At 52.7% G+C, this 27,480-nt stretch overlaps 1 protein-coding gene across 2 annotated transcripts in view; it reads right to left on the bottom strand.

Annotated features, from left to right (window-relative positions):
- The window catches only part of ENPP6 (ectonucleotide pyrophosphatase/phosphodiesterase 6), a 74,643-nt gene that overhangs the window by 29,375 nt on the left and 17,788 nt on the right, over positions 1-27,480 (bottom strand). For both annotated transcript variants that reach the window (XM_045821448.1, XM_045821447.1), the window contains exon 2: positions 12,946-13,125. In XM_045821448.1, coding sequence (XP_045677404.1) covers positions 12,946-13,125 — 180 coding nt within the window. The remainder of the gene's footprint in view (positions 1-12,945; positions 13,126-27,480) is intronic.

Raw genomic sequence — 27,480 nt, 5'->3', positions numbered from 1 at the left:
CGAACTAGTGACTACGTTCAGACACGGTGGAAACAGAAATGGATCAATCAGAGTCTCCAACCTGCAGCATCCCAGAGGAGTCCTGTCTAAGTGAAGCACACACCTACTGGGGGGTGTGGAGACTCAGATGAGGTGTGCTTCCTCCTGGAAGCCTTCCTTGCATGCCCGCGTTGGGCTCAGTCTTACAGGCGGCAGCTAGCCAATGCGTCAGGCGGGGGGAGAAGGTGGCCGTGGAGGCGGGAAAGAAAAGGACACCCCAAGCAAAGAGAGCAGCAGAAGCAAAAGTTCAAAGTTAGAAACAATAAGGTGTGTGTGGAGGGCTGTCAGCAGAGCACAGTCCCAGACGAGGGCTATCAGGAGACCAGATGGTGAGCTTTCCGTGGCCCAGGGAAAATGATTTCCAGGGTGGAAGTGAGTGAACGTGGGACAAGCTGGGAATGTGGGGAGAAGGGAACGTCTCTGTCAAGAAACGCATTAAGCCAACTCCTGGGTGCATCTGGTCACAGCTGGCAACATCTGGGCTACAGTTGGCCGCAGCTGATTTATGAGAAGGCAGGGCAGCCTCCGAGAAGAATGCCTCCATCCAGCATACCACAGCAAACTCCGAGTGCTCCAGGGACACCCCAACGCTCTCGGCCTGATTTCTTGGGCTCAGGGAGCGCAACGCTGTCTAAGACAATAAAGACAGACCTAGAAAGCAGGAAGCTGTCCTTCCAAGACTTGTGTGTTGAGTAGGATGAACAGTTTAGAGGCCCCCAGAGTAAACCCTGCCCATGAGTTCCTGGAAGATATTCATCCCTGGGAGAAATGCCGGTGGGGGACCTTGACCAGTTATAGCACTTGAGATATCTGTGTTTTATCGGTTGAACGTTATTTGTGGATGTTCATTGCGCTCTCAGAGATACTTACTCAGCCGTGTGCGAGTGGGCCCATGCTTTGTGTCCACTCCACGCTCAGTGTCAGCAACCCTAATGCAAACAAGACCCCACCTGTCCCTCAAAAGATGAACTGCGTGCACAGTACGGCCAGGTACCGCACCTGACACAGAGTCATGCGAGTTTGCAAGTAGTGGAGTTTTGACCATCGTTTTTCAGATAAAAGAAGCTACACACTTTTTTGTGTTTGTATATTACCAGACCACAAGGGGGAAAATATCGTTGGCTACACTCTCTACTGGAGCTTTTCACACAACGCTCAGCATATAATAAAAAACCATGAGCCAGGCTAACACACGCTGAAATGTACCTCATACTTAAGAGAAAAGTAGTCAACGGAACCACATCCACAGATGACACCAATGTTGGCCAGAAAGGGTAAACATAAAAGAAATTTCTTTAAAATATTGTTGGCTTTTTAAAACAAAAATAATAGCAGTATATTATGGGGTCAACAACATATGTAAACATAAGTAAAATAGATGACAATAAGAGTATAAAGAATATACTCAAACAAATGGCATTCTCAAATTCAAAAATTCTAACATTATTTGTGAGGTAATACAGTATTTCAAGTTGACTTGAGTAAGTTAAGGAAGCATGTTGGTGTGTCTAGAGCAACCATCAGAAAAAAATAAAATCTGAAATCAATTGAAAATATATAATAAGTTTCCAAAAGTGCTTAATTCATATAAGAAAAGACAAAAATTGAGTTACAAAGAAATAAAAAAAGTTAAATTAAAAAATACACAAATGGTAGGCTTGATTCTAACCATATCAGTAATTATATCACATGTAAATGGATTAAACACTTTATGTAAAAGTGAGAGATGGTCAGACTGGATAAAAATGTAAAGCTCAAATATATGCTACCCTTTAGAGAAAACTTTTTAAAAATATAAATACAGTGACTGGTTAAAAAGAAGAGGATGGAGCCATGTTTTACCCTGGACCAATAAACACACACCAGCAGCTATGGCTGTATGGCCAGATAGATTTCTACGAAACACAAAGTGATGGTGAAGATGGGCACTGGCACTCCTGAGGTTTTCGGGTGATGGTGAAACCTGCAGAGCGGGCCACCCCACTAAAGCCCACAGGCAGCTGTAACACAGGGGTGGGTGTCTAAACACAGGAGAGGCCCAGAGAAAACAGGGTCCACAAGATAAAGAAGGGTGCACCCGTACAGGGCACGTGCGTGAGCGGAGCCCACGGGGCTGGCCGCTGCTCTGGCTGACGCAGGGAGTGAGGGCGAGGACCGGGGTGTTTCTGCACAGAACTGTCGACTTGGTGAACACCGCCCACTTACGCTACACCCAGTCCATAACATCTTTTCTTTGTTCATAATTCACCTGAGTTCACTATAACATTTTTACTACATAAACTTTTAATTGTTTAAGCTTTTTTGACTCATTAGTAATAGCACTTAAAATGCAAACACATTGTACAGCTGCACAAAAATCTTTTCTTTATATCTTTATTTTATAAGCTTTTTTCAGTTTACATTTTTTATTTTTTACTGATACTTTTTAAACATTTTTGTTAAACATAAGATGAAATCACAAATATGTCCTTTACACCTGCTGGCAACAAATTCAGGTTTCTTTGTTTCTAGAAATGGCCATTATTTTGCTTTTAGTTTTGAAAACTATTTTCACTGGATGTAGAATTCTGTGCTGATCTTTAGTTCATCATACCACTGTGAGGATGTCCTTCCATTGTCTTTTTAGATTCCAATATTTCTTTTGTAAAGTCTGCTTATTAAAGTCAGTCTTATTACTGCCCCTTTGAACAAATTTCTCTGGCTGCTTTTAAGATTTCCTCATTAGCTGTGGTTTCCAGCAGTTCTTAAATTTGTGATGCTCTCACCCAGGTTTCACAGCGCTTCTTGAATCTGTGATTTCATATCGCTTGTCTGTTTCGGAGAGCCCTCAGTCATTATCTCCCAAATATTACCTGCGTCTCATTCTCTCCGTGGGTATGTCTTCTGTGGCCTTTTCACTAGGTCCCACATGCCTCTTACATTCTTTTCTACCTTTTCCATCTTGTTTGCCTCTTCACGTTTAAACTGGATAGCTGTTTTTCAGTTCTAGAATTCACTTTCTAAAAAAACAATTCCGGCCTTGGCTGGTGTGGCTCAGGAGATTGAGTGCCAGCCTATGGCAGGCAGTTCAATTCCCAGTCAGGGCACATGCCCGGGTTGCACGCCAGGTCCCCAGTAGGGGGCGCATGAGAGGCAACCACACATTAATGTTTCTCTCCTCTCTTTCTCCCTCCCTTCCCCTTTCTCTAAAAATAAATAAATAATATTTATTTTATCCACAAATAATATTTATAAACAAATAAATAAAACCTTTTTAAAATTTTTCAGTTGACTGCTGGTATGTCTCCACACTGTCATTCAGTCCTTAACCACAGCACTCTTAGGGTCCGTGTCTGACGTCTGGACGGTCTCTGGGTCTGCATCTGTCGTCTGCTTTTTTGCCTCTTGATCTTTCAGTCGGCTCTCGTTTTCCTAGATTCTGGTTATTTTTTGCAATTGAATGCTGCATACCCTATATGTAAACTTGTAGGTATCATTGGACACTTTTTATCTTATCTTCTTTTGGAGAATATAGGCTCCTGTTCGTGATGGGGCCCTGGGCTCTGGGCAGACCATCACGATCCAGAGTGGGTTTAGTCAGAGACCGAGACGACTGGATGCCCAGCTTCGTCTTCATGAAGGTGCAGCCCTCAAGAAGTCTTCACCTCTTTTCTATTTTGATCCTTTTCCCTAGAATGTTTATTGCCTTTTACTGTCCACCCAGCAGCCTGGGGCGTTTACTAGGTCTCTTCTCCTGGGTGGTCTGTGCACTCAGATTGTTGTCCTTCACCCCTCTCCTCTCCTCCTTTCAAAAGCTCCTCGCCTGCTGCTCTTGAGACCAGCGCTGGCCTGGAAGGCGGACACGGTGCCGACAGCCAGACACGCTCTTTCTCCAGGTCCTGGTGCATCTCTGATCCACCACACACATGCGCATGGCCCAGCAGACTTTCTACTTGTTGTTGGAGAAGAGAGCGGTCTCCAAACAACCAGTCCTGGCATTGCCCCAGGGGGAACCCCAAACGCCAATAAATAATTCTCAAACCTAAAAAGTGACACTTTATTAGAAATGAATCTCATAATGAAAGACATAGGTGTGCTTTCAAAAATTAATTCATATATCCACGCATGACTATGACTGATCTCTAGTACAAGACACATTCAGAATCCATTCTATTTTCACTTGTTAAATGGAAGTATTAAGGAAGTTGTTCCCATAAATAAGTAGATGGAAACAGAAGTAGCTTGTTGTACCAATGGCATTCAATTCCTTGAAGTGTGTCTTGGAATGCCAACATTCACAGAACGATCTATCATCACCAATTTTTAAATTATGTTTTAGCTGACAACCCAATGAAGGTTTTCTTAAATAATAAAAAAGCAAGAATTGGAAAATACTTGAGTTTTTTTAAAAATTTGTTATTTTTATCATTAGATACATTCATTTTTTCAATACCTACACAAATTTTTTGCCTTCTCTTTTTTTTTGTGTGTGTGTAGAGGCTTTTATACACTATGGCAATGTACCTCAGTACGGTTCCTGATGGCAGAGGGACACTTCTTTCTTAGGCAAAGTAGGAAAAGGGCATGTTTTAGGACAACTTTCACAACACATATGAAAGCGGAGGCTTCGAGAATGGGTTCCCTTAAAACTAATCTTGTTTGTGTAAGTCTTTGGGAACCCAGTAGGGCGACCCCTGAAATAGGAATCTACTCTATGAAACAGGAACCGACTTAACTTCTGTCATCAGAAAATTATTGTAACATACCTATTTTGCCACGACGCTTGACTGCCATGGGCCACAACATTGTCAAAATAATCATGCAGCCCTGGCTGGTATAGCTCAGTGGATTGAGTGTGGGCTGCGAACCAAAGCATCGCAGGTTCGATTCCCAGTCAGGGCACATGCCTGGGTTGCATGCCATGGCCCCCAGCAATGGCACATTGATGTTTCTCTCTCTCTCTCTCTCTCCTTCCCCTCTCTAAAAATAAATAAAATCTTATAAAAATAGTAATTATGCAAAGCTAGGGCATCTACAACTCCAGCGTTGCCCGGAGGGCGCCTCCAGAGCAACCTCACATCAGGCACCTTTGTTTGGCCAGAGAGCAAACACAGGCCACAGCAGGGAGAAGGGGACGGCCCGAGGTCTCCCTGCTGGCCAGTCCTGGGCTCTCCCAGCTCTGGCGCGTTCTCGGCACTCCCACGGCTCCCCGCACCGTCCTTGCTCCCACGCGACTCTCTCCCAGGACCGCCAAGCCGAGCCCATACACATCACATCTCTGCAGCTTCCTGGAGCACAGGTCTCGCCGTCCAAGTGCAGCTCCGCTTGCCAACTCTGACACGTCTTGTAACAATAACCCCCGTGCACTGCGTTGTCTGTGATACGAGGCAGGTGTACGACTGTTGAATACACATCTCAGGAGAGCTTATTAAAACAGCTAAGCCAATTAACTCACTTAGAAACAGGGAACCTTTTCCAGGAAGACGCAGCTGAGGCCCAGGAGCTGGTGGGAACGTGTCCTTGGGGAAAGCGGGGCCTTTGATCCCCGATGGTCGGCCGGGCCCCCGGGGCTGAGAGACGTCTGTGTTTTGGTGGAGACGGAGGGCGGTGGGCCGGCCTGATGCAGGATGCTGCTGAAGACTGGCCTTGTGTTCGGGGGCAGAGAGCAAGCCCCGGAGACGAATGAGATGAGAAGCAGCTTGTCCATTAGAGCGGATTCCGAAACTGGGCTGAAAAGGACCCCGTGGGCATCAGAAGTGACTAACAGGAAACCAGGGTGAGGAGGCACGGATGCCTAACCCCTGCTGAGTCTCCGCTGCGGGAGGGAGGTCGGTGGTGACACCACAGCAAGGCATCATGGGGCCAGTGGGGGGTTTAATCTCTGCATCTCCTGGTCGGCTTTCAATGGGGGGGATCTCGGGGCTGGGGGAGGGGGTCAGGGCCTCCCTCCTCCCCAGGCGAGGAGTGAGTGACCCCTGCTGGACTGGGGTCCCTGAGGCCCTCAGACACACTATCGGGGCTGAGGCATATGCTTCGAGATCATCCACAGCTTGCAAATGGTCACACGATGACAGCGAGATCACGGTCCCCCCGCGGAAAGCCGTCTTGCCCCCTGCACCACATGCTGTTCCCCACACAGCCTCCCCCTCTGCACAGGTGTTTCCCTGGCCTTTGGGCCACAACAGACGGGGCCGGCTCAGGGTGCAACGTGCTGCCGATCCCTCCGCAGCAGAGCTGAGCGCTGCCGCCGGTTGCTGGGGCTCTGGCACCTGTCCAGGAGCCCCGGCCCCTCCAGTCCCAGCTGGTGGTCTCCAGGTCTGTCAAACTGCCCTTTCCCTGTGTGGCTGGGGGTTCCCTGGTCCCTGACCTCTGAGGTGGCCCTGAGCCACTCCAAGGAACGCTGGGACCAGGAGTGGGTGCTGTGTGTGTTGGCCCCATAAAGCCACCTCTCTGCAATCCTTGGGCCGACCACCAGGGGCCAGTCTGGCGGCCACGCTGCCCAGGGTTAAGCTCCACCTCTGCGTGTGGCCTTGAGTTTCTGCCCCCCATCCTGGGACATGAAAAAGCCAGACTTTGTCCTCCCTCCCTTCTCCAACACCCCAGTGGCCAGCTTCAGCCGTCCGCCCCTGTTCTGGGAATGCCCTCCGGTCCCTTACTGACCCTGACGGCCTCTCCCAGAATTCTCTTGGGGAGTTAAAATAGGGCTTGCGTTTCACTCTGTGGCCTTTGCTGAAGTGTACATTTGGATTCTTGGTGTGAATTCAAGAATTTTTATTTGGGGCCAAGAGGGACCTGGGCCAGGGCACTCCCCGTGGGACTCAGAGCTCTCGTTCCGAAACCCGGGGACAGAGGGTGGACTGAGCATCGACTCTGGTCTCAAAGTCTGCGTATCCCTCCTCCTTCACAGGCCAGCCAGCCCGAGAGGAACACGGGCCATGCCTGTGGGACAAATAATGACACCGGAGCACAGAGAAATGAAGGGACTGTCCCCAGCAAGGAAGTGGCTGACCTGGTCTAGAATCCACATTCTGGCTCCTTGCTTTGAGTGTCCCCGGGGTCCCCAAGCACCCCAGGGAGGGGCTGGGGCCCAGCAAGGGAACAGGAGCCAGCAGGGCTCTCTGCCCACCGAGGGCTCGGGGGCAGGGGGAGTGCCACCCCTGTGTCCCAGCACACGCTGAGTCAGACAGCCAGCGGCCCACCGACCCAGCCAGGAAAGGCGCAGCAGAGGGGGCTGAGCCCACCTGCTCACTGGCCGACCAGGAAGTGTTTGGCACTAACCAAGAAATGGGTGCAGGGCGGCCCTCAGCCACCAAGAGCCAAGACTTCGGCATCCTCTACGGAGGGTTGATTTAATTTGGGAAGAGGGATGCTGGGCCCCTCCCTCTGGACCCCCTCCCCACGCTCTGAGGGGCTGCTGGCGAGCCTGGGGGGGCTGCTGGCGCAGGAGGGGCACAGGGTCCTCCCCGGCCTTGGCTCAGTCTCTGAACCCCCAATCCACTCCCTCCCCGAGGCCCTGGCCATTCATCTGTGCCTCATCACTCGGTCACCCTGGTCCCAGCTACTCCCACCTCATCCCTAGGCCCCTGCAGCGACACCTGAGCGGCCGGTCACCCCTTGTCCACCCAGGGCAGGTGCACATGTTCCGCTCTCCGTGTGGTGGCCAGAGCGGTCTTGTCCAAATGCCCGTATGACACTGTCACCTTCCTCCTGGAAGCCTTCCAACGACTTCTTGTTCGTCTCAGGACGAGAATAAACTCTTCAGCTCGAACCGCAGAGCCTGGCCTGGCCTCGGCTTCTCTCCACCTCAGCCACAGCACCTGCACCCTCCCGTCTCGGTTTCTTGAACCTTCCATGCTTCTGCCACCCCTTCCAGGGCCTTAACACACACTGTTCCTTCCCTGTGGATGCCTGTCCCCCCAACACCCCCACTGTCGCTCCCCCACTTTACCTCCCTCTCAGGTGTTACGTCACAGCCCCAGGTGAAACCAGGTCCCTTATGAAATGATACCACGATGCAGCATGCTTCTCACTGTCCCGCGGTTAACAAGCGCACTTCCCCATGTATCTGCGCTAATGGGAGACCACCAGCTGCCTCCCTGATTGGAGGGTAAACTCTCAGGGTTGAGAAGGGCCGGTGTCTGGTTTTGCTCACAGCTGTCTCCGGAGAGCTTATCCCCAGCCCTCAAGTCACACCCTTTTAAGATGTTTTATGAAGACGCAGATTTGTGAGGAATGAAACTTCATCCCTGGATTTGCCTGTAAAGCTTTCTAATGACCATAATGGATGCTGCCGAGACACGGTGAGCCCTTTTGGCCAAGACAGCATCCTAGGACAGGAGATTTCACAGGCTGCACAGCTGTGAAAACGGCCCCAGGCTGGGGGAGTGGCTCCCACAGGCAGAAGCCCAGAGAGGCCCCGCCCCCTCAGTTTCCCTGCAGCAGGAACGGCCAATGCCCAGAAACCCTGCAGAACGCTCTTCAAGGTCACTTCTCGGGGACAACCTCACTGGACATGAGAACGGGTGATCTTTTTCCTGCTGACACAGACAGACAACATCAAGGAGGCCGGTTTTGTCCAAGTCACAACAAGCACAGGAAACGACTCAGGGTGAATTCAACCAAAAGAGTCTTCGAGAATTTTGACCCGAGCCTACTGTGGCCAGAAAACATTCATTACAAGAGCTTGGTTTCACTGGATATTTTGGTGAGTCTTTAACACATGTTTACAGCACATTTAAAAGATCAAATCAATTAGATATTACAGATGCGTGTGATGCATGTGTTGCCATCTTGCATGTGTTACATGCAAGAATCCACGTCATTGTAGTGTCCCGTGTTACAAGAGCCCAGAATCGGGAGTGTAGTACGCATGGGTGTGTTTTTCCGGATGAGGGGCTCCATGGTCATGATCACTTTCCAGAAGAGCTGTGGGTGAACAAGGCCAGGAACCAGCAAACGACATTCTAAGGCCTTTCCTGGTTCTAAAATTATATGCGTCTTTTTTTTTTAAGATTTTATTTATTTGTTTTCAGAGAGAGGGGAAGAGAAGGAGAAAGAGAGGAAGGAAACATCAATGTGTGGTTGCCTCTCCCATGCCCGCCACCAGGGACCTGGTCTGCAACCCAGGCATGTGCCCTGACTGGGAGTCAAACTAGTGACCCTTGCTTCGCAGTCTGGTGCTCAATCCACTGAGCCACACTGGCCAGGGCTAAAATTACGTACGTCTTAAACTCTGATGCTAAATTGGTGATGTGGTTGGAAAATGTAGTGGAAACCGAGATCCCTTGCATTTGCAATGCCAGCTATCTGCCTGGAAAACAAAATTCCAGGTTTTATCCAAATGTTTGAAGTCACACATACAGAGTCTAAGAACTTGGCCGTCATGTTAACTCACGTATTTGTGTGATTACTGCTGGCTCCTAATTGTCCCTGTGCCCAAGCACATCAGAAGGTCCTAGGGGACCTGCCGCCACAGCAGGAAAGGCCAGGGCGCTGTGCAAGACCCACAGTTCTTGATTGACAGCCCATGTGTGCCTCCTTGCTTGTCCCGGTGAAACCGCCATCATTCCACGAACCAAACCTGACAGAAGCTGAGTCGGGTCTGCACCGTTACCTGCCCACCCAGCTCACCTCCTGGCAGGGAAGCCACGGACAGATGTGTCTTTCCCCTGCACAGAAGGTGTCTTATTGGCCGGAACACCTGCAGAGGACAGCGAGAGGCCAGCAGACGAGTGCGGGACGACACCCAGCACCCTCCCGGGGCCCTGTGAAGGGTCTCCCCCAAGCCCCCCAGAGGGCTTGGCTGTAGGGAGTTAGCACTGCAACAGGCACGATGAGAGGCATGGCACTTGGAGTCCTCACGCACTCGCTCCGGAGAGTCCGAACCGCAGACTCCTGAAAGGTGACTCTCCCTTGCTCCTGTTTTGTGTTCCAGGACAGCCACAAGATGCACTCAGAAAGGGCCACCGCTGTGTGAGGCAGCCCCAGTGGCCCGAAAACGCATCCTTCTCTGCTCTGTGCTCCTCTCCACGTGAAGTGAATGCGGGCACCCCTTCCCCCTCCCCCTCAATAGAACTCCTCTGACATCAAACCACAAGGCCAGACAGAGCAGGGGAACAAAATCTGCGAAGGACACCCGTAATCGGCTCTCATCCTTTGCAAAAGCGCCACTAGGTCCTAGCTGTGCGGTGCCTGCTGATTTCTTTGGGCCTCCCCCCAAAAAAACATTTAACGTAGAGCCCGGGCGTGTTCCCGAGGCACATGTCTCCCTGCATGGCTCAGTGGCACCGTTGGGTACGAGAACATAAAGGGTCTGTTTACAATATTCTCGCTCTCCAGGCCCGAGGCGCCTTATTTTGGACTCCTCTCACCGCCGATCAATTTTTCAGTCTGCTGCTTTATCTACCTGACAGGAAGACTTGAACTACTGCCATTTCTAAATTGCACTTCTAAATATTGACTCAATGGCGAGACTCGGAGTGTCATAACACAGCTCACTGGAGCGAGGAAGGCTCTCCAGGCCTCCTCGAGGGGTCTGCACAGTGTCCTGGGGGAGGAGGGAAGGAAGAGGGGGATTCGGGAAGAAAAACAAAATCAAGCCATGTTTAGAAGACACGCCACTGCCCTTCACTTCATCTCGCGGAGACAAATGAGCACGGACCGTGAGTGCTATCCGCTGTGGCTGGAGGGGACTCGGGGGAAGGGAGAAAGGGGAGAGTGACCCGGAATCCTTCAGCCACCAGCTGGTAAGAATGGGAGGTGCCCCAGCCACGCTGGCTGGGCCGGCGGCAGGGCCGTGAGACAGACCCAGCTCTTGGAGAGCCTTTATTTGTGTATCAAGTTTAGGACTGGGCAGCGTCTAAGTAACAAGAGACTTTTCACCCGATATCTCTCCAGATTCAACACGGCGAGATCTGGAGCTCATCCTCACTGCGGCCACTGAGGAAATTCTAGGAGGCTATCCTTTTAGCTCCTTTCCTCCTGAGAGTTAACAGTACGAGCTGACCCTAAGGCGTCCCATCACAGTAGCTGTTGAACTGGGAATCAGAGGAAGAGACCGGCCTTTCCTTGCCGGTAAGGAGCTGTTTTGGAGGAGCGATGAGATATTTTGAGTGCAAATTAGCTTTGAGATTTTTTTAGGTACTCAGTAATCTGTAAATTCAAGTTGTTTGTCATCATCCAGGGGCCCGATCCTTCCGCAGGAGATGCAGAATAGTGCTCGGGACTGCTCCTCAGAGAAAAGTCTGGAATAAGGCAACAGCCCCCACTCTGCGATCATCCCCCATCTTCCCTGACCGTCGTCATCCGTGGATCCCCCTCCGCAGGAGATCACCCGTGGAGAATGCCTGTGCAGAGCTGGGGAGAGATCGTGGGGGAGGAGCTCTTAAAAGTCCTGCGAGGGAGAGTGCTAAGGTGACCAGACGCCGTGGAAGATGACTCTGACACTGGGGCGATGTTCACCTTGAGGGTCCTCGGGTTTGTTTGAGGGCGGGGCCCTGAGGCAGCACGCCCAGTCTGTTCGCTATGTGTTGACCACGGTTTCTGAGAACGACCCCACAGTGCAGCGCCATCTGTTGGCGTCAGGCCGCATCGCACCGGGCCGAACCACGAGCTTGGCTCCACCAGCAAGCCTGATCCCCTTGGCTGAGGTACGGTCCTGGTTCCTCGATTTCCCGTCGGAGAAACGCCGAGTCTCCATTTAAGGTAATGCGGTTCTCTGAACTCCCTCCCTTGCTCGAAAGCCTCTTGTCGGGTCAGCCAAGGGAGCCCCGCAGGCAGAATCCCAGGTGCCTTCTGACGAAACCCTAGCCCTGCCCCTGAAACCACATCCGCCCGCCGGCCCGGCCTGCGCTGGCCTTGCCAGGCTCCCCTGGCGATGCCAGTCTCTGCCCTGCGGCGGCCTTGAGCGCCCTGAGCAGCCCTCCACGGGGCCACCTCCGTCCAGCGTCTCCCCAGCTCGCGCCGCAGGCCCACGTCCTCAGTGTGGGCCAGCCGTGATTCAGCCTCGGCTCACCCCTCATTCTCTCCGCTCCCTCAGCCCCACCTGCTGCCCTCCCCCATCTCCCACCGTGCTGTCACAGTTCCACCAGGCGGCTGCCGCCCCCAGCCCCAGCCAATGAGACGCCCTCCCCTGCCTCCCCGCAGTTAGGCCTTCATCTCCCTGGGGACCCCCCCACCCCCCAACGCCTCCTTCCCTAGCGGCCCCCACCAGCGTCACTCCCTCAAGAGTTAGGCAGAGCAGTGTCTGCAGCCCTGTGCATGGACGAGGCAAATCACCCACATCTCCAGGAACAAAGCCCACCCATGGGAAGACAGTGGGAAGACAGTGGGAAGACGATGATCTCGTTATCACCGACCCTCTCATCCCTAATGAAAGGTCTTCCCCAGCCAAGACAAGAGTATCCTGGAGACCCCTCACGGCAGCCAGGGCAGGTTGCACGGTTCCTCACCTGGTTGCCGTAGGTAAAGTCATTTAGTTTCTCATGGGATATGAATACAAGGGAGCGTCATTAAATACACTACCGAAAAGTTGTAAATGCTTTGAGCAGTGTTTTCAACATAGTTAGAAGAACTCAAAATCTGTGGAAATGGTGCGCCAGATTCTCTTGTAAGGCAAATAAGCATCCTATAACGACCTGTCCCGGACATCTGACATTTTGTGCGAGGAAAAGCGTGCCGTGCTGCAGCCACACTGCTGAGCCGGGGGGCCGGGCAGTGGTGTGGTGCCTGCTCCAGCGTTAGAGGGTTCCAAACAACTTTTTTTTTTTTTTTTACACACATGCTCCTAAGAAATACTTCCTGAATAAAGATCCTATTTTCCAAACCCTGGGTGGGTCTTCAAACACCTCTCCCACATGCTCTGTCTTCGGCGACGCCGTGGGGGGTGTCTGGGGGTCTGGAAGGTGGGCAGGGCCTGGAGGTACTCACCCGGCCAGTAGTACATGTAGACCTTCCTGCGGGCCCTGGTCAGGGTGACCCACAGCGGCTCCGACCCGTTCCACCAGAGGGGCAGCAGGCTCTCCCTGTTGACGCCGATGTCGAACGACGTGTTGGTGCTGGGGTCCCACATGTAGTTCCCGGTCATCTGGTGCACCTCGCAGTGGCGGCCTGCAGGAACAGAACACCCGGCTCGTCAGCGTACTGTGTTTTCAGGTGTCTTCGGGCGGTACCTTTGTTCTCTGTTTGTAAAAGCCCCTCGGTCGCCTTTGGGAAGGACAGGGCAGCATAAATCAGTATTGGCTCCTGATTTCTTTTAGCAGAGATGTTCCTTCTCTCTTAGTGGTCCCATAAAGGCACACCGTGGAGTGAGAAGCCCAATAACTGACCGAGGGTGGGATGGTTTTGTGCGAAGTTAATTGGCCAAAGCTGACGCTATCTTAAGTTAAACTGAGGACACGGCGTGCAAAATCTGCCCCGCTGTGCATGGCGTGAACTCCAAATGTGACTCAGCATGGGAATGGCAGATCCCTGGGGGAACCAGGGTTGAGTTCTCAGCCCTGAGCGCTCTCTCTGGGTACCCCTTCCAAACTGCGCCCCTACAAGATCAAAGCAGACGCTATGGCATGCACCCCCCTTTCTTCCTGCATAAGGGGCGTTATCGCTGTAGCGCTGAGCAGTGACAGAACCCATGGCACTTGGAACAGAACAGCAGAAAATAGATTCAACGTTGCAAAAACAAAAAAAACGACAAACCACGCAACAGTCCACATGGAGCGCTACAGAGACGGGAGGGCTGCTTTTGCTGGGCACGACTCAGTCCCGGAAGAGAAGCCAGAAGCGAAAGACACAAGCGCTTGGACTCTTTTGGAACATAAGGCTTAAATTATTTATTTTGTGGCAATCTGTGACATCTTTAAAGTGAAAGTCACACAAACATTGGCAAGGGCATCAAAAACCGCTGTGATGTTAGGGAGCATCACTTGGCGCTGGGATGAACCACACTTCACCAAGCTGTTCATGCTTCACCCTAGTGGGCTTTGTTGGTTTGCCGCCGGTGGTTCTTCCTGATCGCCCCTGCCCGACACGCACACGCTCTGTTTTTAAATAGAAACCAGGGAAAACCATAAAATACAATTTTGAATATTTGGAGACCCCCACCTATCATAAAGGAATCATCTTTGTATTTCATCACAGAAACCCAGGCGTCACGCAAATCAGGCTTTGAATGTAAAGCTCAGTGATCGAATGTAGTGGGGTTTGTTTTTTTTTTCATATTTTTCTTTTTTCGGCTGTTTGACCAAAAGCTTTACAATTAGTTTTCTGATCCTAACCAAAGCTCTTATAGGTGGACTGATACATTTTTTAAATAAAATAGGAACTCTGTGCAAATTGTCCAACGGTCAGGAAACTTCCCGGTGCCGTTCATTCCGGCGGCGGACACTCACTGGGCTCCTGGGGACGACACCCGGGGGCAGGTGCAGAGGTTCCCGTCTGAGTAACCGTGGCCTCATCCTAGGTGCTCGCGACGCGACGGGGCTCAGCGGGGGCTCCTCCGCACGGAAGAGCCAGGCTCCACAGTCCTGGCTGAGAAGGGGGCCGGGTGGCAGCTCTAACCCGAGAATCGGGGGGACATTCACCCCCTCGGTGGCCGAGGATGATGCTCAGTGTGTTCTAACTCATCGAAAGTGGGGGCACACTTCTTACAGCCCCCCCCATTGTTATCTTTTTCTGCATGTCCACGCTTAATGATATTAAGAGAACCCCTTTCATGTGTAAAAGTTCTTCATCTTTACTCAAAATACTCCATTGCGCATCCAAATTTTTTTTTTTTATCATTCTAAGGATGCTCACTCAGCCTGTTCACAAGGCAAGAGAATCATGACAACACGACAACCATGACAAATGTCTCCTGTACAGACTCTTTCCCCAGCGGTGTTCTCTGGCACCCTCCCACGTGCAGGGGTGGGGGGGCGCGTCTCACCGGAGCTGGTGCACGAACACATCGGGGCTGGCACCTGGGTCCGTGCTGGCCTGAACCCACTCTTACCCAGGCTGGCTTCCCCGCCTGCCCCGGCCTCTCCTGCTCTTTTGTGGTTACTGCCTGGGTACCGTGGCGGCTGGAAGGGCAGAGCAGAGCAGGCAGAGAGTCCCGGCTGCTGCAGCGCTCACCTCCACGTGTCCGCCCGACCCACGTCTGGTTCTGTGCACCTGCGACTCTCCTGGGCTTTTCCCTGGCCCACCACACAGAGCTTTGTGGCAGCTGCTCTACGGGGGGCAGTTGGGGGGGGACCCTTTGCCCGGGGCTTCGGCGGAGACTCTCCTGATGCCATCGCCAACCGCAAATCGCAGGTGGTTTTCAGGGGTGGGGTGTGGAAGGCCCCCTTCTGCTTCCCCCCCGAGGGACAGCTGTGTGGGGCTTTAACATCTGTGCCGGGAGGCGCAGCACTGATGTGAAAACGGGGACAGCTCCTGGTCCGAGAATTTCCAAACACAGTGAGCGTTTTTCTCATTTTTTTCTCACTTATCCTAAAACCTGAGAGGGTGTGAACACTCAGGGTTCCACGGCCAATAAGGAACTTTTTAAAAGATTTTTTATTTATTTATTTTTTTTAGCGAGGGAAGGGAGGGAGAAAGAGAGAGAGAGAGAGAAACATCAATGTGCGGTTGTTGGGAGTCGTGGCCTGCAACCCAGGCATGTGCCCTGGCTGGGAATTGAACCTGCAACACTTTGGTTCGCAGCCCACGCTCAATCCACTGAGCTATGCCAGCCAGGAATTTTTTAATTATACAAATGCTTTCTTAATTCCTGCTGTGTAATCGCCTTTACACAGTAATAATCATCTTTAACTTTTGAATGTGTCCCCTGTGCTTTCCCGGGATGAATGGAGCTGTGTCTAGTAGGCATCACACAGCTGGTGGAAAAGTTACATTTTAGGCGCGTCAACTCACTCAAAACATGGCCACGTAAAGCACAGTTAACAAAGTGCTGACAAGGAGCTCAGAGATGACCATTCTGGAACATATGCGTGTTCACCCGCAGGCAGCACCCGGGTGCCTGGCGTTCAGAGCTGCAGGCAGGCCTCCAGGGCTGCCCGCTGGAAGTGTGGGTCACAGCCACGTGTGACAGGCACGCTGACCCAGGCTGCAGACGGTGTGTCCAGCTCAGGGAGATGATGGGCACAGTGGAGAGGCGACAGGCAAGTGGCCGGACAGACCATGGCTGGCCCACTTTGCAGGTGAAGTAACTGAGGCTGGAGAGGTGACTGGCCTGGTGTCGCAGCAGGAGGGGGAGCGCAGCCAGACGCCAAGGCAGGTGGCCGGGCCCAGAGCCCAGCCCCTCGCTGCAGGCACCTCCTAGCACTAACCACGGGGGCAGGAGCTGGCACTCAGCGCCGGTCCCTGCACTCGGCCAGCCCGCAGGGATGAAGCTGCTGCCTGTGTCACGTGAGCTGTTACTCGATCTGCATGCTCCCACCCTCGAGGACAGGATGACTTCAGGGGACCCGGTCAGCCCAGGGCTACGGTTCCAGGGATCAGCTACACGGGTAGCGCCTCACCTGGAGCGATGACTGAAGGCGTCAGAGGCCCAGTCAGACGCAGGAGGGGTCATCACCCGAAGGCCAAAGGCCTGAGCCAACTTGACAGGGGCTTCCTGGCCGACTTAGTGATAAGCTACCAGTTGTTGACCACCTCCCGTGTGTCTGGAACTAAGGGCCTCAACCTCCCACCTCAGTTGGTCCTTACTGAGACTCCAAGCGATAGACAGCATTACCCTCGTGTTGCCGGCGGGAGAACTAAGGCTCAGAATGTCTGGGTGACGAGACTCGGCCCACGCAGCTGCTGGAAGGACAAGGCCCTGATCCAAAGCCGTACCCTTCCCGGTGCCAGCCCCACTCCAGCCTCTGGGTTCTCATCCACCCTCCAGGGTCTGGCTGTTTTAATAGAAACTGCCTCGGAATCCAGGTCTGCTTCTGCGACTCTCACTGAGGTAACCGCATGTGGGTAGCCCAGGTCTCCAAAAAGCCAGAGACTCACCTGTCTCTTGCAATCCCCTATCGTGCATCAGCATAACCATTTCTAATGGCGAATGCTGCCAGACCAGGGAGCTAACCACGCAGACGGGAATCTTATGTTTTCTCTCCCTCTGGAAAGGGTCCAGCTGGGAAGAGAGCCTCCCAGAGCTCTGGAAACTCTGGGTCTCCAGTTAACGAGTGCATTTTAGAGACCAGACACGTATGCATCCCCTCAGACCGACACGGTTCCAAACGGTAATTACAGGCCCGACTCAGCGCCCGGCCGCCTGAGAATGTCCTGTAAGGCAGACTTTCCCACGACCAGCCTCCTCCGAGCACTTTTCCTGGAGCATCTGCAGGGTCTCAAGACTAGTTTAGACCCTGGTTGGTAAATTTTCAAATAAATACATGACACCCCCGAGACTTGGAAAAAAAAACGAGCAATGCATTACTCTAAGCCCCCGAGTCACCAATCGGAATTTGCTTTATGGATCACCTCCACGGGGGAATACGTCCTATTTTCTCAGCTTGTTCAAAGTCGGAATTTGCCATGTTAAGGAAGTAGTTTCGAATGCAATGTGCAAGATCAAGCTGAAAGAGAAGTTCACAGTTTGCTCCCCTTTAAATGCAACTACTGATGTATGTGCCAGACACAGTCATGATTAGATTCTGAATCACAAATATCGCAAGGCCGAGATAACAGGCTTTGATTACAGGGCGAGGTGCAGACTGCTGCAAAAATAACCCGCCGCGTTCAAAGGGGAGAGATTTTTGATTAGAGGCGTTTTTTTGCTCGTAGTTTTGAGGTCACGGGAGTCCACAGAAAGCACTGCTTGACTTTTCTGGGGTGTACTAGCTTGGTGCCAGTATTTAACCACCAAAATGCGGAAAAAGAGGCAAAACTGATTTCCCTGCATGAGGCCAGAAATGTAAACTTTGCACTTTCATGTAAACACGTTCTGGTTCTGGAAAGTGAATTTTTGCCGAAGCTCTAAGAAAGGTGCAGACGGGTTGATCCGTCCTCGCCTCTGTGACAGGTTGGAGGGGAGCCTGACTGAATTGTGGCATTTACGATGGAGTCTCTCTTGAGCCGCGTTTCCATCGCACTGAGCACTTCCAGGGACATCTAAGGATGGACGGTATTTGGAGGGGAAACTCGTTCCTGGTCATATTGTTCATACGAGAGGGAAACACAGCCAGCACCTTTGTCCTGAAGCTCCGCTCCCCTCTCCCTGGTAATAAATTGTCCACCTTCCCCTGCCCACCGGGCTCCCTCCCCTCCCACAGGGATGTCAGGCTGGCCGGGTGCCTCACACCACTGGGGTGGTTCTTACGTTGGCAAAAAACAGACCCCACCCCCTCCTCATCCTGTCCGCACGCTCTTCTCCCCCAGGACGGGAGTTCTCTTTGCCCTAGAGCAGGGGGTTGCTCTCACTTCCCAGGTGCCACCCCCTCCATGACTGGGACAGGGTTGGGGGTAAGGATGGGAAGTTCAGTTCAGTAAGGAAAAAGGGCTCAGTTGGGTTTTGCATCCACGCCACATTCTGCAGTCCAGCGTATCAGCTGGTGCGGAACCTGGGATGACCGATGGGGGGTCATCTCCAGCAACACAGACCAGCATCAAAATATTATTGGATCCACCACTAAGGCCAAGAGCTGATCAAGGATGATCAAACCCAGCTGTTCAGGGAGCATGAGGTCATCAGTAATATCAACAGCTCAATCTAGTGTGAACCAACCGATCTACAAAAACACACAAAACAAACGAAAGAGAAACCCACCTTCTTTTTTTATATATATATAAGAAGCAAATGGAAGAAAACTCATTTGTTCAGCATGGTTAACTATGTTTGCCATGGGTAGAATGGGTGAGGTGTGATGCTGGCCTGTTCAAGTTCACTACGCAGGGCCAGGTGTGGCCATAGCGCCGTGAGACCAGCCCCCACAGTCACAGGAGGAAGGGCATGCAGGTCCTCGCTGAAGCCACAGCTCGCCTGCTCTGATCCCCGAGAACGACGGAAACAAAAGGCGTTTGCGGTCAACAAGGTGCCTCACTCAATAGTTTGTGTGCACAGTGCTCTCTGGGCGCTCTCAGCGAATACAACACGTGTTGAAAGATCACTTGTCCTTGGGATGAAAGAGTTACTCAAATGCAAAACTCATCACTTGGCTCCATGTGACAAGAGTCCTTCTGATGCACCGACAGTTTCCCTGTCCAAACGTAGACACCATGGGCCCAGAGGAGCATTTCCACTGAAAAGTAGACGCATCATCCGTGCGGCAGAGGAGAACGGGCGGGAACTGAGGGCCTGGGAGGAGCCTAGGGCCCAGCAGGCTGGAGGCCGAATGCTGTTCCTGCTGAGGAACGTTGCTCACGAGCCACTGAACTTGAGTGAGCCTCAGTTTCCTCCTCTGGAAAATGGGGACATCATACTTTCTTGCAGGGTTAAATAATGGGGCGGGGGTAAGACTTCAGCACGGTGTCTGGCACATAGGAAGCATTTAATAAACGCATGACACCCTCTGTGTCCCCTGAAAGCGCTACGCGATCAAATAGCGTGCCGTTATCAATGGTTTTTAGGGAGGCACGAGGCTGGGCAGCCTAATTCTTAGTATGTACACATCCTAGTCTGAGGCAGGCTCTCAAAATTCTGGGAGGAAATGAAAAGAAACATTACCCCATTTCGCTCAGGAAACTGGGCCAGGGGTGAACGCCAAATTCAGAAACTAATCCTGGGGTTCACCTTGGCTGAGAAGGCACCTCCCCCGCGCCTGGGAAATGCCTGGCCCGACACTGCCCTCTGCCGGCGCTCTCGATAATCTCCACCGCCCGCAACCTCGCTGGGGCCAGGCTGAGCCTCCTCGGACTCTGTGTTCGCCTCTCGTGCTTGGAAGGCGCCTCCGGATTCTTAGAGCTGCTGGTGGAGATGCTGAACCTGCCAAGAATCAGGCCGAGGCAGGGAGCGAGCCAGCGAGGCCAGGCAGCCGCGCGCCCAGGCAGCCCCCGAGCTCCCTGCGGCCTGGGAAACGTAGTGACCGTCCTGTCCGGACTCACCTCCTGCTAAGTCTCCTGTCGCGTTTCCACGTCCTCACCCACCCCGCTCCTAATTCCTGTTTAGTTACTTGGTATTTCATTATCGCTGACCTCAGCCCTTTCCTTTTCCGGTGGAGGTCAGTGATTTCTTTTTTAATTCAGTTGGTAATGGTCACTTCAGTGGACGCTTAACCTTCCTATTACCCCCTTTTCCTTCCAGAAGCAGCTGCCCCTGCCCCCAACGTGGTCCACATGGGGGCTTGTATGACTGAGCTCCCTGGCTACAGTGAGTGGACATTCGTCCTAAGCTGTGCCCCACCCCCAGTACACACAGTTGCTCCAAGATCCAGGCTGGGCCGGTGTGTCGGGGTCCTGCCCCCTCGTTCCTCATGCTGGGAGGAGATGCCCTGGAGGAGACACGCTCCCGGGGCGGGGGGCGGGGAGAAACTGAGACTACCCTGCACACCCGCCACAGAAGGGAGCAGCAGAGAGGGGCACCCCCCACCCCCACCTGTGCCTCTGGATGCGGAAGCCACAGAGACCTCTCCTGCTGGGAGCAGTGGGGGTGGGTTTGGCCCCTGGCTCCCTCTCCATCCTCAAAAGTGTCCTGGCTTGCACAGGTTCTGCACGTTCCCAGATCCCCCCATACAGGCAGACACAGCAAAACCAATACCCCAAGGACAGGCTCTCCCACAAAACAAGTGACAGAGTATCCCTGCGACTGCCAAGTTAAAAAGCCGATGGTGCAGCCCAACGGAAGCTGCAAAGAGCCACACAGCCCCGGCCTCCGTGCCAGCGGCAGAGGGGGAGCGGTTGTGAGCCGCTTCTAGAATAACACCGACACCTCGGGATACTTCCACACTCATCGCCCTCTCCCGGGGTACCTGAAACCTTGCCCTAATTTGGAGCTGTAAAATGTAGTTGTCTCGCCAAAATAGAGCTTAACTGGAATCTCACCAGAAAGAAAAATCAGACGAATCCAGCATTCAGCCAGTTTGGAAGACAACTGGCTGGGCTTTTCAAGGACGTCAGGACTGTGAGGTCCGGAAAAAGCAAGGAGTCCGGAGGAACAGGGAGTGAAGAAACATGGCAACCAAGGGCACTGCTCGAACCTCAGTTCTTTATTTTAAAAAGAAAAAAACTTAAAAAGGATACTTTGGGGCCAACTGGGAACATCTGAAAACAACTGTGGTGATCCCAGGAAATATTCTAAATATGCTGAATTGTTTAGGGGCGAAGGGTCATGATGTCAGCAATTTGCTTTCAAGTGGTTCAGCAAAGACCAGACCAAACAGACACCTCTTTCTCAAGGGAGAATAAAAGGAGTGCTCCAAATGTTAGTGCTCAGAGAATCCCCTGAAGGACCCATGGAGAGTCATAATATTATTTCAATGCTTCTGTAGCTTTGAGATTTTTTATTATAAAAACGTGGCTGACATCCACATGACGACATGCTGTTCGACAGTACGAAGGCACAGGCCATGGCGACAGGCTACACTGTGAAGGCACCTCAGGCGCATCACGTTCGGGGAGAGAAGCCAGACCCAACAGAACCACATACCAAATGGCTCCATGCATGTGAAATATTCGCAACAGGCAAAGGGGAAAGGACATCAAGTCAATTAGTGGCTGTCTGGGGTGGAGGGAGTGACACGGAGGGAATTAGCAGTAGATGCACGTGAAGGAGCTGAGCTCATGAGGGTTGCGACCACGGGGGGGAGAAGAGAGCAAGGAAAGAAGAACAAGGACCAAACTCTGAGGAGTCCCAAGGCGATGGGGCTGGCAAAAGGGAAGTCAATGGAAGTTACTAGAAGGTGAGGTTGAGAGGAGGGAGGAAGCTCAGAACCCCAATAAAGAGGCAGTTCTCAGAAGGGTCAAAGAGTAAAATATCACAGAAATGTTGAAAGACGTCATTGGACCTGGCTATTAGAAGGTTGCGCATGAATTTAGGAAAAGCAGTTAGGGTAGAAGGATGGTATCCAAAGTCAAATTGCAGTTCCCTCCTTTGCCCCACCCTGGTCTGAGCTGAGGCTCCTAACCTCCTTGCTCCCGCCCTCAGCGCGCTGGTCGGTGGTCCCCCTGCGCTCGCAGCCAGAGTGGCCTTTTAAAATGAAAGCTTGGTCACAGCGCTCCTCTTCTCAAACCCTCCACAGGCATTTCCCGCACTAGGATCAGTGCGCATGATCTCACCAGAACACCTGCAGCCTGCACCGGGACCCGCAGGGACCTGCTGCGGCCTTGGGTTGGTCCAGGCCCTTGGAGACGGGGGACTGGGGGGAAGATTGGACCCACACGAAGTTTACTGGGGGACGTTCTAGGGGAAGGGGAGAGGCAGGACTGCAGGAGAGCCCTCCAAGGGCAAAGGTCTGACATGTGAGCAAGAAGACGGAGGTGGGAGGGATTGGACAGAAAGGACCTATGCGATGCGGAGACGTTTTGGCCAGGTTGATGGCGGTCCTTCGGCCAAGTCCGCCCGTGGAGGACGGGCCATCACTCAGACCCGGACCTCGCTGGGTCGTTGGTCAGAACCAGCCCAGGCGCACTGGCCTCGGCACCAGTAACAGTGGACTCAGCCGAGCAGCAAAGGAGCCGCGGGTTCCCTCGCTCCGAGCAGCCCCGGGTCTGGGCGGAGCGCGTTCACGACTGACGCACCACTAGGCGCCCGTCAGACCTCACCTATCTCCCCCGCACCGCTCCTCCTCGCCCCGACCGCACCTCCGGGACGCCCGGCCTGTGCCAGCCCGGGGCCTTTGACCTGGTGTGTCCCTCCGCCTGGAATCTCAGACAGGGACAGGGCCAGCCAGCCTCCTTAACTGTCCTCGCGTCTCTGCTCAAGTGGCCCCTCTGGGCCCGTGGAAGGAGACTTTGTGTAGAAATGGAGAGTGGGTGGTGGACACCTGTCTGTGCACAGAGCACGTGCTCAGAGAGCATTTGCCCGATGCGCGAGCGAGTCAGGCGCTCCGCAGGGCTGAGGATACGGCACGCAACCCGACGAGGCCCCCCGCTGCCGGGGGGAGCGTCCTTTAATGAAATGAACGGTTGACTATTGGGCGCTGGAGTCTAAGCCATGACTTACGAATGCACGGATCTTGTCATACGTCCCTGGAGGTTAATTTTGAAGGAGCATGTCCTCCTAGGAGATAATCCCAGGGAAGACGGTAACATGGCTCCTGGGCCTGAAAAAGCCCAGGGGTCTTCGTTTTTGTTCGAGTGTTTGTGTTTCACGTCTAGAAGGCAAGCCCTGGTTTCCCTGGTGCCCAAAACCTTTTCCAGGGCTGTGTCCGGATGGAAACGCGACCAGCGCTTGGCTGCTGTGGGGTCAATTTCAAGGCTTACAAAGCAATCGCTTTTTTTTTTTTTTAAGATTTTATGTATTTATTTTTAGAGAGGGAAGGGAGGGAGATAAAGGGAGAGAGAAACATCAATGTGTGGTTGCTGGGGTCATGGCCTGCAACCCAGGCATGTGCCCTGACTGGGAATCAAACCTGCGACACTTTGATTCGCAGCCCGCGCTCCATCCACTGACCTACACCAGCCAGGGCTCGCAATCGCTTTCTTAAAATACCAGCCCAATTGCCTTTAACAACATCAGACGTTGTCCTAGGGTGTGGCTCCAAGTAAGACAGTCATGTCTTCACCAAGTGCCGCTTTCAGTCCTCCCAGCACCCTCTAAAGGCCTGGGGAGCCACGCCCCCTGTGTGGCGCTGGTGGTCACGTGACCAGAAGCTGCACCTCGCCACTGTTTGCTGGAAGCCCCCGGACTCCCCCCCACGGGCCCACAGACAGGCATCTCGTGGGGGACGTAAAAAGAAAGAAACCACGTGTGAAAACTAGTGCCAAGTAGCTCCAGAGGCCTGAAACGTTTAGGGATAATTTATCTTCAAAAAAGACGCAATTCTGGGGAGAAAAGATTAGGAAAACGTATTGCCAATTAAACGATGACAACATTTCAAAACACCAACATCAAACCACAAAGGTGAGACGCACTGCTAACACCCCGGGCCCGAGGACAAGGCCGTGTTCGCACGTCCCGTGTTTCCTTTCGTGATGGCAGAGATGCCGACGGCCAAGGAGAAGTCAGCCTCGGGCCTTATTAACACTCGGACTTGACGCCAAGTAGATCTAGAAAGATGGATAGGAATCAAAACGACAGATCAGGCGATTAAGCAAGCACATGTATTTGCCTTTCTCTTAAAACTGCATTTCCTGGATGTTCCTTGGGTGACCCACCAGGGTGGCCCCTCGGCCGGCCGGGCAGCTGCTGCGGAGGCCGAGGCCCGGAGGCCGGCAGCTCCGCGTGTGAGCGGAGGGGCCGGCGGGCCCGTCTGGGAAGCCGATTGGAGTTGATGTAATAAATCGTTCCTCGTGGCTGGGATTCCTCCCCTCGCCTGCCTTCCCCCGCATGGCTCTTTGTATGGGTGGTTCCAGAGAATGTGGACGGGGATGGAGCCCATTAGGTATTTCCTAAAAAGACTTAAACGTTGTTCTTCAGGGAAATTGGTAGTGAAGGGTGTGATTTTAAAGAGACATTTCTGGCCTAGGTCTCTAATCCCAAAAATCCTACCACAAGCCAAGTCTTTTTTTTTTCTTTCTGTCTTTTTTTAAATCATAGCACTGAGTCTTAACAGAGTAAGGGGTGTGTGTAAAAACTCAATTCTTGCACTGGCTAGGTGGCTAAGTAGTTGGAGCAGCCTTCCATACACCAAAAGGTCACGGGTTCGATTCCTGGTCAGAGCACATGCCTAGGTTTCAAGTTAGATCCCCAGTCGAGGCATGTACAGGAGGCAACCAAGTGATGTTTCTCTCTCACACTGATATTTTTCTCTCTCTCTTCCTCTCTAAAATCAACAAACATATCTTCAGGTGAAGATTAAAAAAAGAAAAAACTCAATTCATGCCCTGAGAGGAGATGGAAATGCTAACCAGAGCTACAGCATGGGTTCTGCTCAGCGGCCGTGGCAGTGAAGTGGGGTCACGAGATTGAATACCCACCATGCCTGTCCTTCGATATGAGTCAAGGTCAGAAAGTGTAGGGGAAAGCAGTTCAGAGGGGGTCACGACACTAGAGGGCAAAAAGGAGGACCGCCACACTCGAATTCACCCCTTGGAGCCCTCATGCCCCCCACCCCCATTTTGTCAGAAAAAAAAAACCCTGAACCCAGAATCACTTTGAGGCCACAAGGTGCAGGTACCCCCCTAGCCCGGGCTAGACCCCGTGTCTCGCTTCCAGCCCATTGCTGCCCTCACACCGATAATCTCCCGGAGAGACGCGACCAGGCCGAAGCCCAGGAAGGGGACGCAAGCGAGGGGAGGAGTAGTTGCATTTGGCAGTGAACTGGAACGATATAAAATACGGCTGAGTGAAGTACAAGGTAGTCTTGTTTGGCAGAAGTGGGGCCTTCTCATTTCAGGTTATTAAGAAATCCATACTCTCCCGCCAACCACGAAGCCGCCTGGGCGTGGAGACCTCTCCCGCCCACCACGCCGCCCGAGGGAGCTGTCGTTTCTGAGAACTTTTCCAGATGCTGCTCCGTTATAAATGGCTTAAACTCCCAAACCTAAGATCTCCTGGGGACACGAAAGTTGTTTCAAACCACCAGAGTCCCTGGATGACTCACCAAGTTGGAATTCGGCAAACCATAATAATTTTAAGTTGGGTGTCTGCGTGCCTCTTAAAATAGTCAAAAGAGAGTTTGCAAAATGTTTAATTATACCTATTTCTGCTTTTGTATTCTTAAATCCTGGGTCGGGTGTGGAGGGCACTGGGGAGAAGAGGCGGAGAGAGCAGGAGAGCTACGTGGGAGGTAACCACTGCCACTTCCGTTTGGACTCTCCATTCACTGGGGGGCCAGAAACGTGGCCCCGGACAGATGGGCAGCGGGAACCAATGCCCTGTCCGTCAGCAGCTGGGGTGGCATCAGAAGAGAACGGCTTAAAAGGGAACCGGCTGAGTGTTGAGGATAAAGCGGTTTCTGAGTAACTTTAAAGCAAATACGAGCAGGCATGTATTGAGTTCCTAAGTGTCAGGGAGCATAAGACAGCTGAGTGGGGGGCAGGGACTGGGACCATGCCTTTTGTGGGACCACCACGCCCTCCCAGGCCCCCAGAACCAAGGGCAATGAGGAACGCCTAGTCCGGAGCTATGTCTCGGTGGCCGGGGCCAGTACCCCAGATGTGGCTTATCACAAGAGGCCTGTTTAAACCATTCCAAGCAACTGTGCAGCCTCGGCCGTTGGGGATGAGTAGCTGAGTGTCCGAGGTTGAATCCTCTCTTTTATATTCAACCCCAGAAGCGCCGATTGTTTGCATTGTGCATTGAGACTCACGAAGGAGGGATTCAAGCAGAGCTGGTTCCCGTGAGCTGGCTCAGTCTGCAGGAAGCCTGGAGAGGCGGAGACGCCCGCCCGTGGTGTCTGTGGCTGTGGGCCTGTGTCGTGTACCTCACCGTCTGGTGAAGAGGCAGTGGGGTGGCTGCACTGGGGCGCTGCCCTTCCCTGAGAGCAGGAGAGGAGAGGTAGCCCGAGGCCGCAGGGGGGCACGGCATTCTGTCCTCACGCTCTGCTATGTATGGGCTCCGTGACCTTGAAGAGCACGGTGCTGTGTCCCAGCCTGGCTCTCCCGGTGGGGTCCATGGAGACGGCTGTGCCTGCCCGGTAGAGTTCTACGAGGATGGACGGTATTTGGAAGCGCCTGGCACTGAGCGCAGCCGACACGTAGGTGTGTGAATTCTTCGACACTTGGGAAACGCGCGGTCTGCCCACTGCTTGACTGAATCTGGCTGCTGGACCCGAAGGAAGACAACTGGAGTTCTGCGGAGATGCAGGCCGCCCACTGTCCGCTCCGACTGCGACTGGACCAACCAGAGGCCGTGTGGTCAAAAGGCTGAGTGATGCGTGGTGGGCAGCAGCACTCCGCGTGGACCTGATTTACTCACTTCCTGGCTGGGTGACCTCAGGCCAGCTGCTCACCCTCTCTGGGCTTTAAGTCTCTCAGCTGCAAAAACGCCCTTCCTTAACTGCCAAGGCGATTACAAAAACCAACCAAAGGTATCAGGATTTGAGAACGGAAGAAGTAGCTATCTTCTTCTGCGGGAATCGTGGTCTCGTATATTCTGGTATCAGGGAATTTTAAGGCATTCACAAAATACTATTAGAATTAATAAGCGAGTTCAGCAAGGCAGGCAGATGTTAAGATGAACACCCAAAATCGGTTGTGTTTTAATATGCTGCACAAATGAAATTAAGAAAAGAATTCCACTCACAATAACATCGAAAAGAATAAAGTGCTTAGAAAGATTTAACAAAAGCAGTGCAAGACTCGTGCGCTGAAAACCATCGAGCCTTGCTGAGACTGTCCAACCTGACGACACGGGACGACACCCCACGCTCACGGGCCAGAAGACGGCATTGTTCAGGCGGCAAATTGTTCTGTAGATTCGACACAATTCCTACCAAAATCCTAGCTGCATGTTTTGTT

Source organism: Phyllostomus hastatus, unplaced genomic scaffold (assembly GCF_019186645.2).
Source record: "Phyllostomus hastatus isolate PE091 unplaced genomic scaffold, TTU_PhHast_1.1 phas_scaffold_46, whole genome shotgun sequence".
Classification (NCBI taxonomy): Eukaryota; Metazoa; Chordata; class Mammalia; order Chiroptera; family Phyllostomidae; genus Phyllostomus; species Phyllostomus hastatus.
This window is presented reverse-complemented; position numbering and strand designations above follow the sequence as displayed.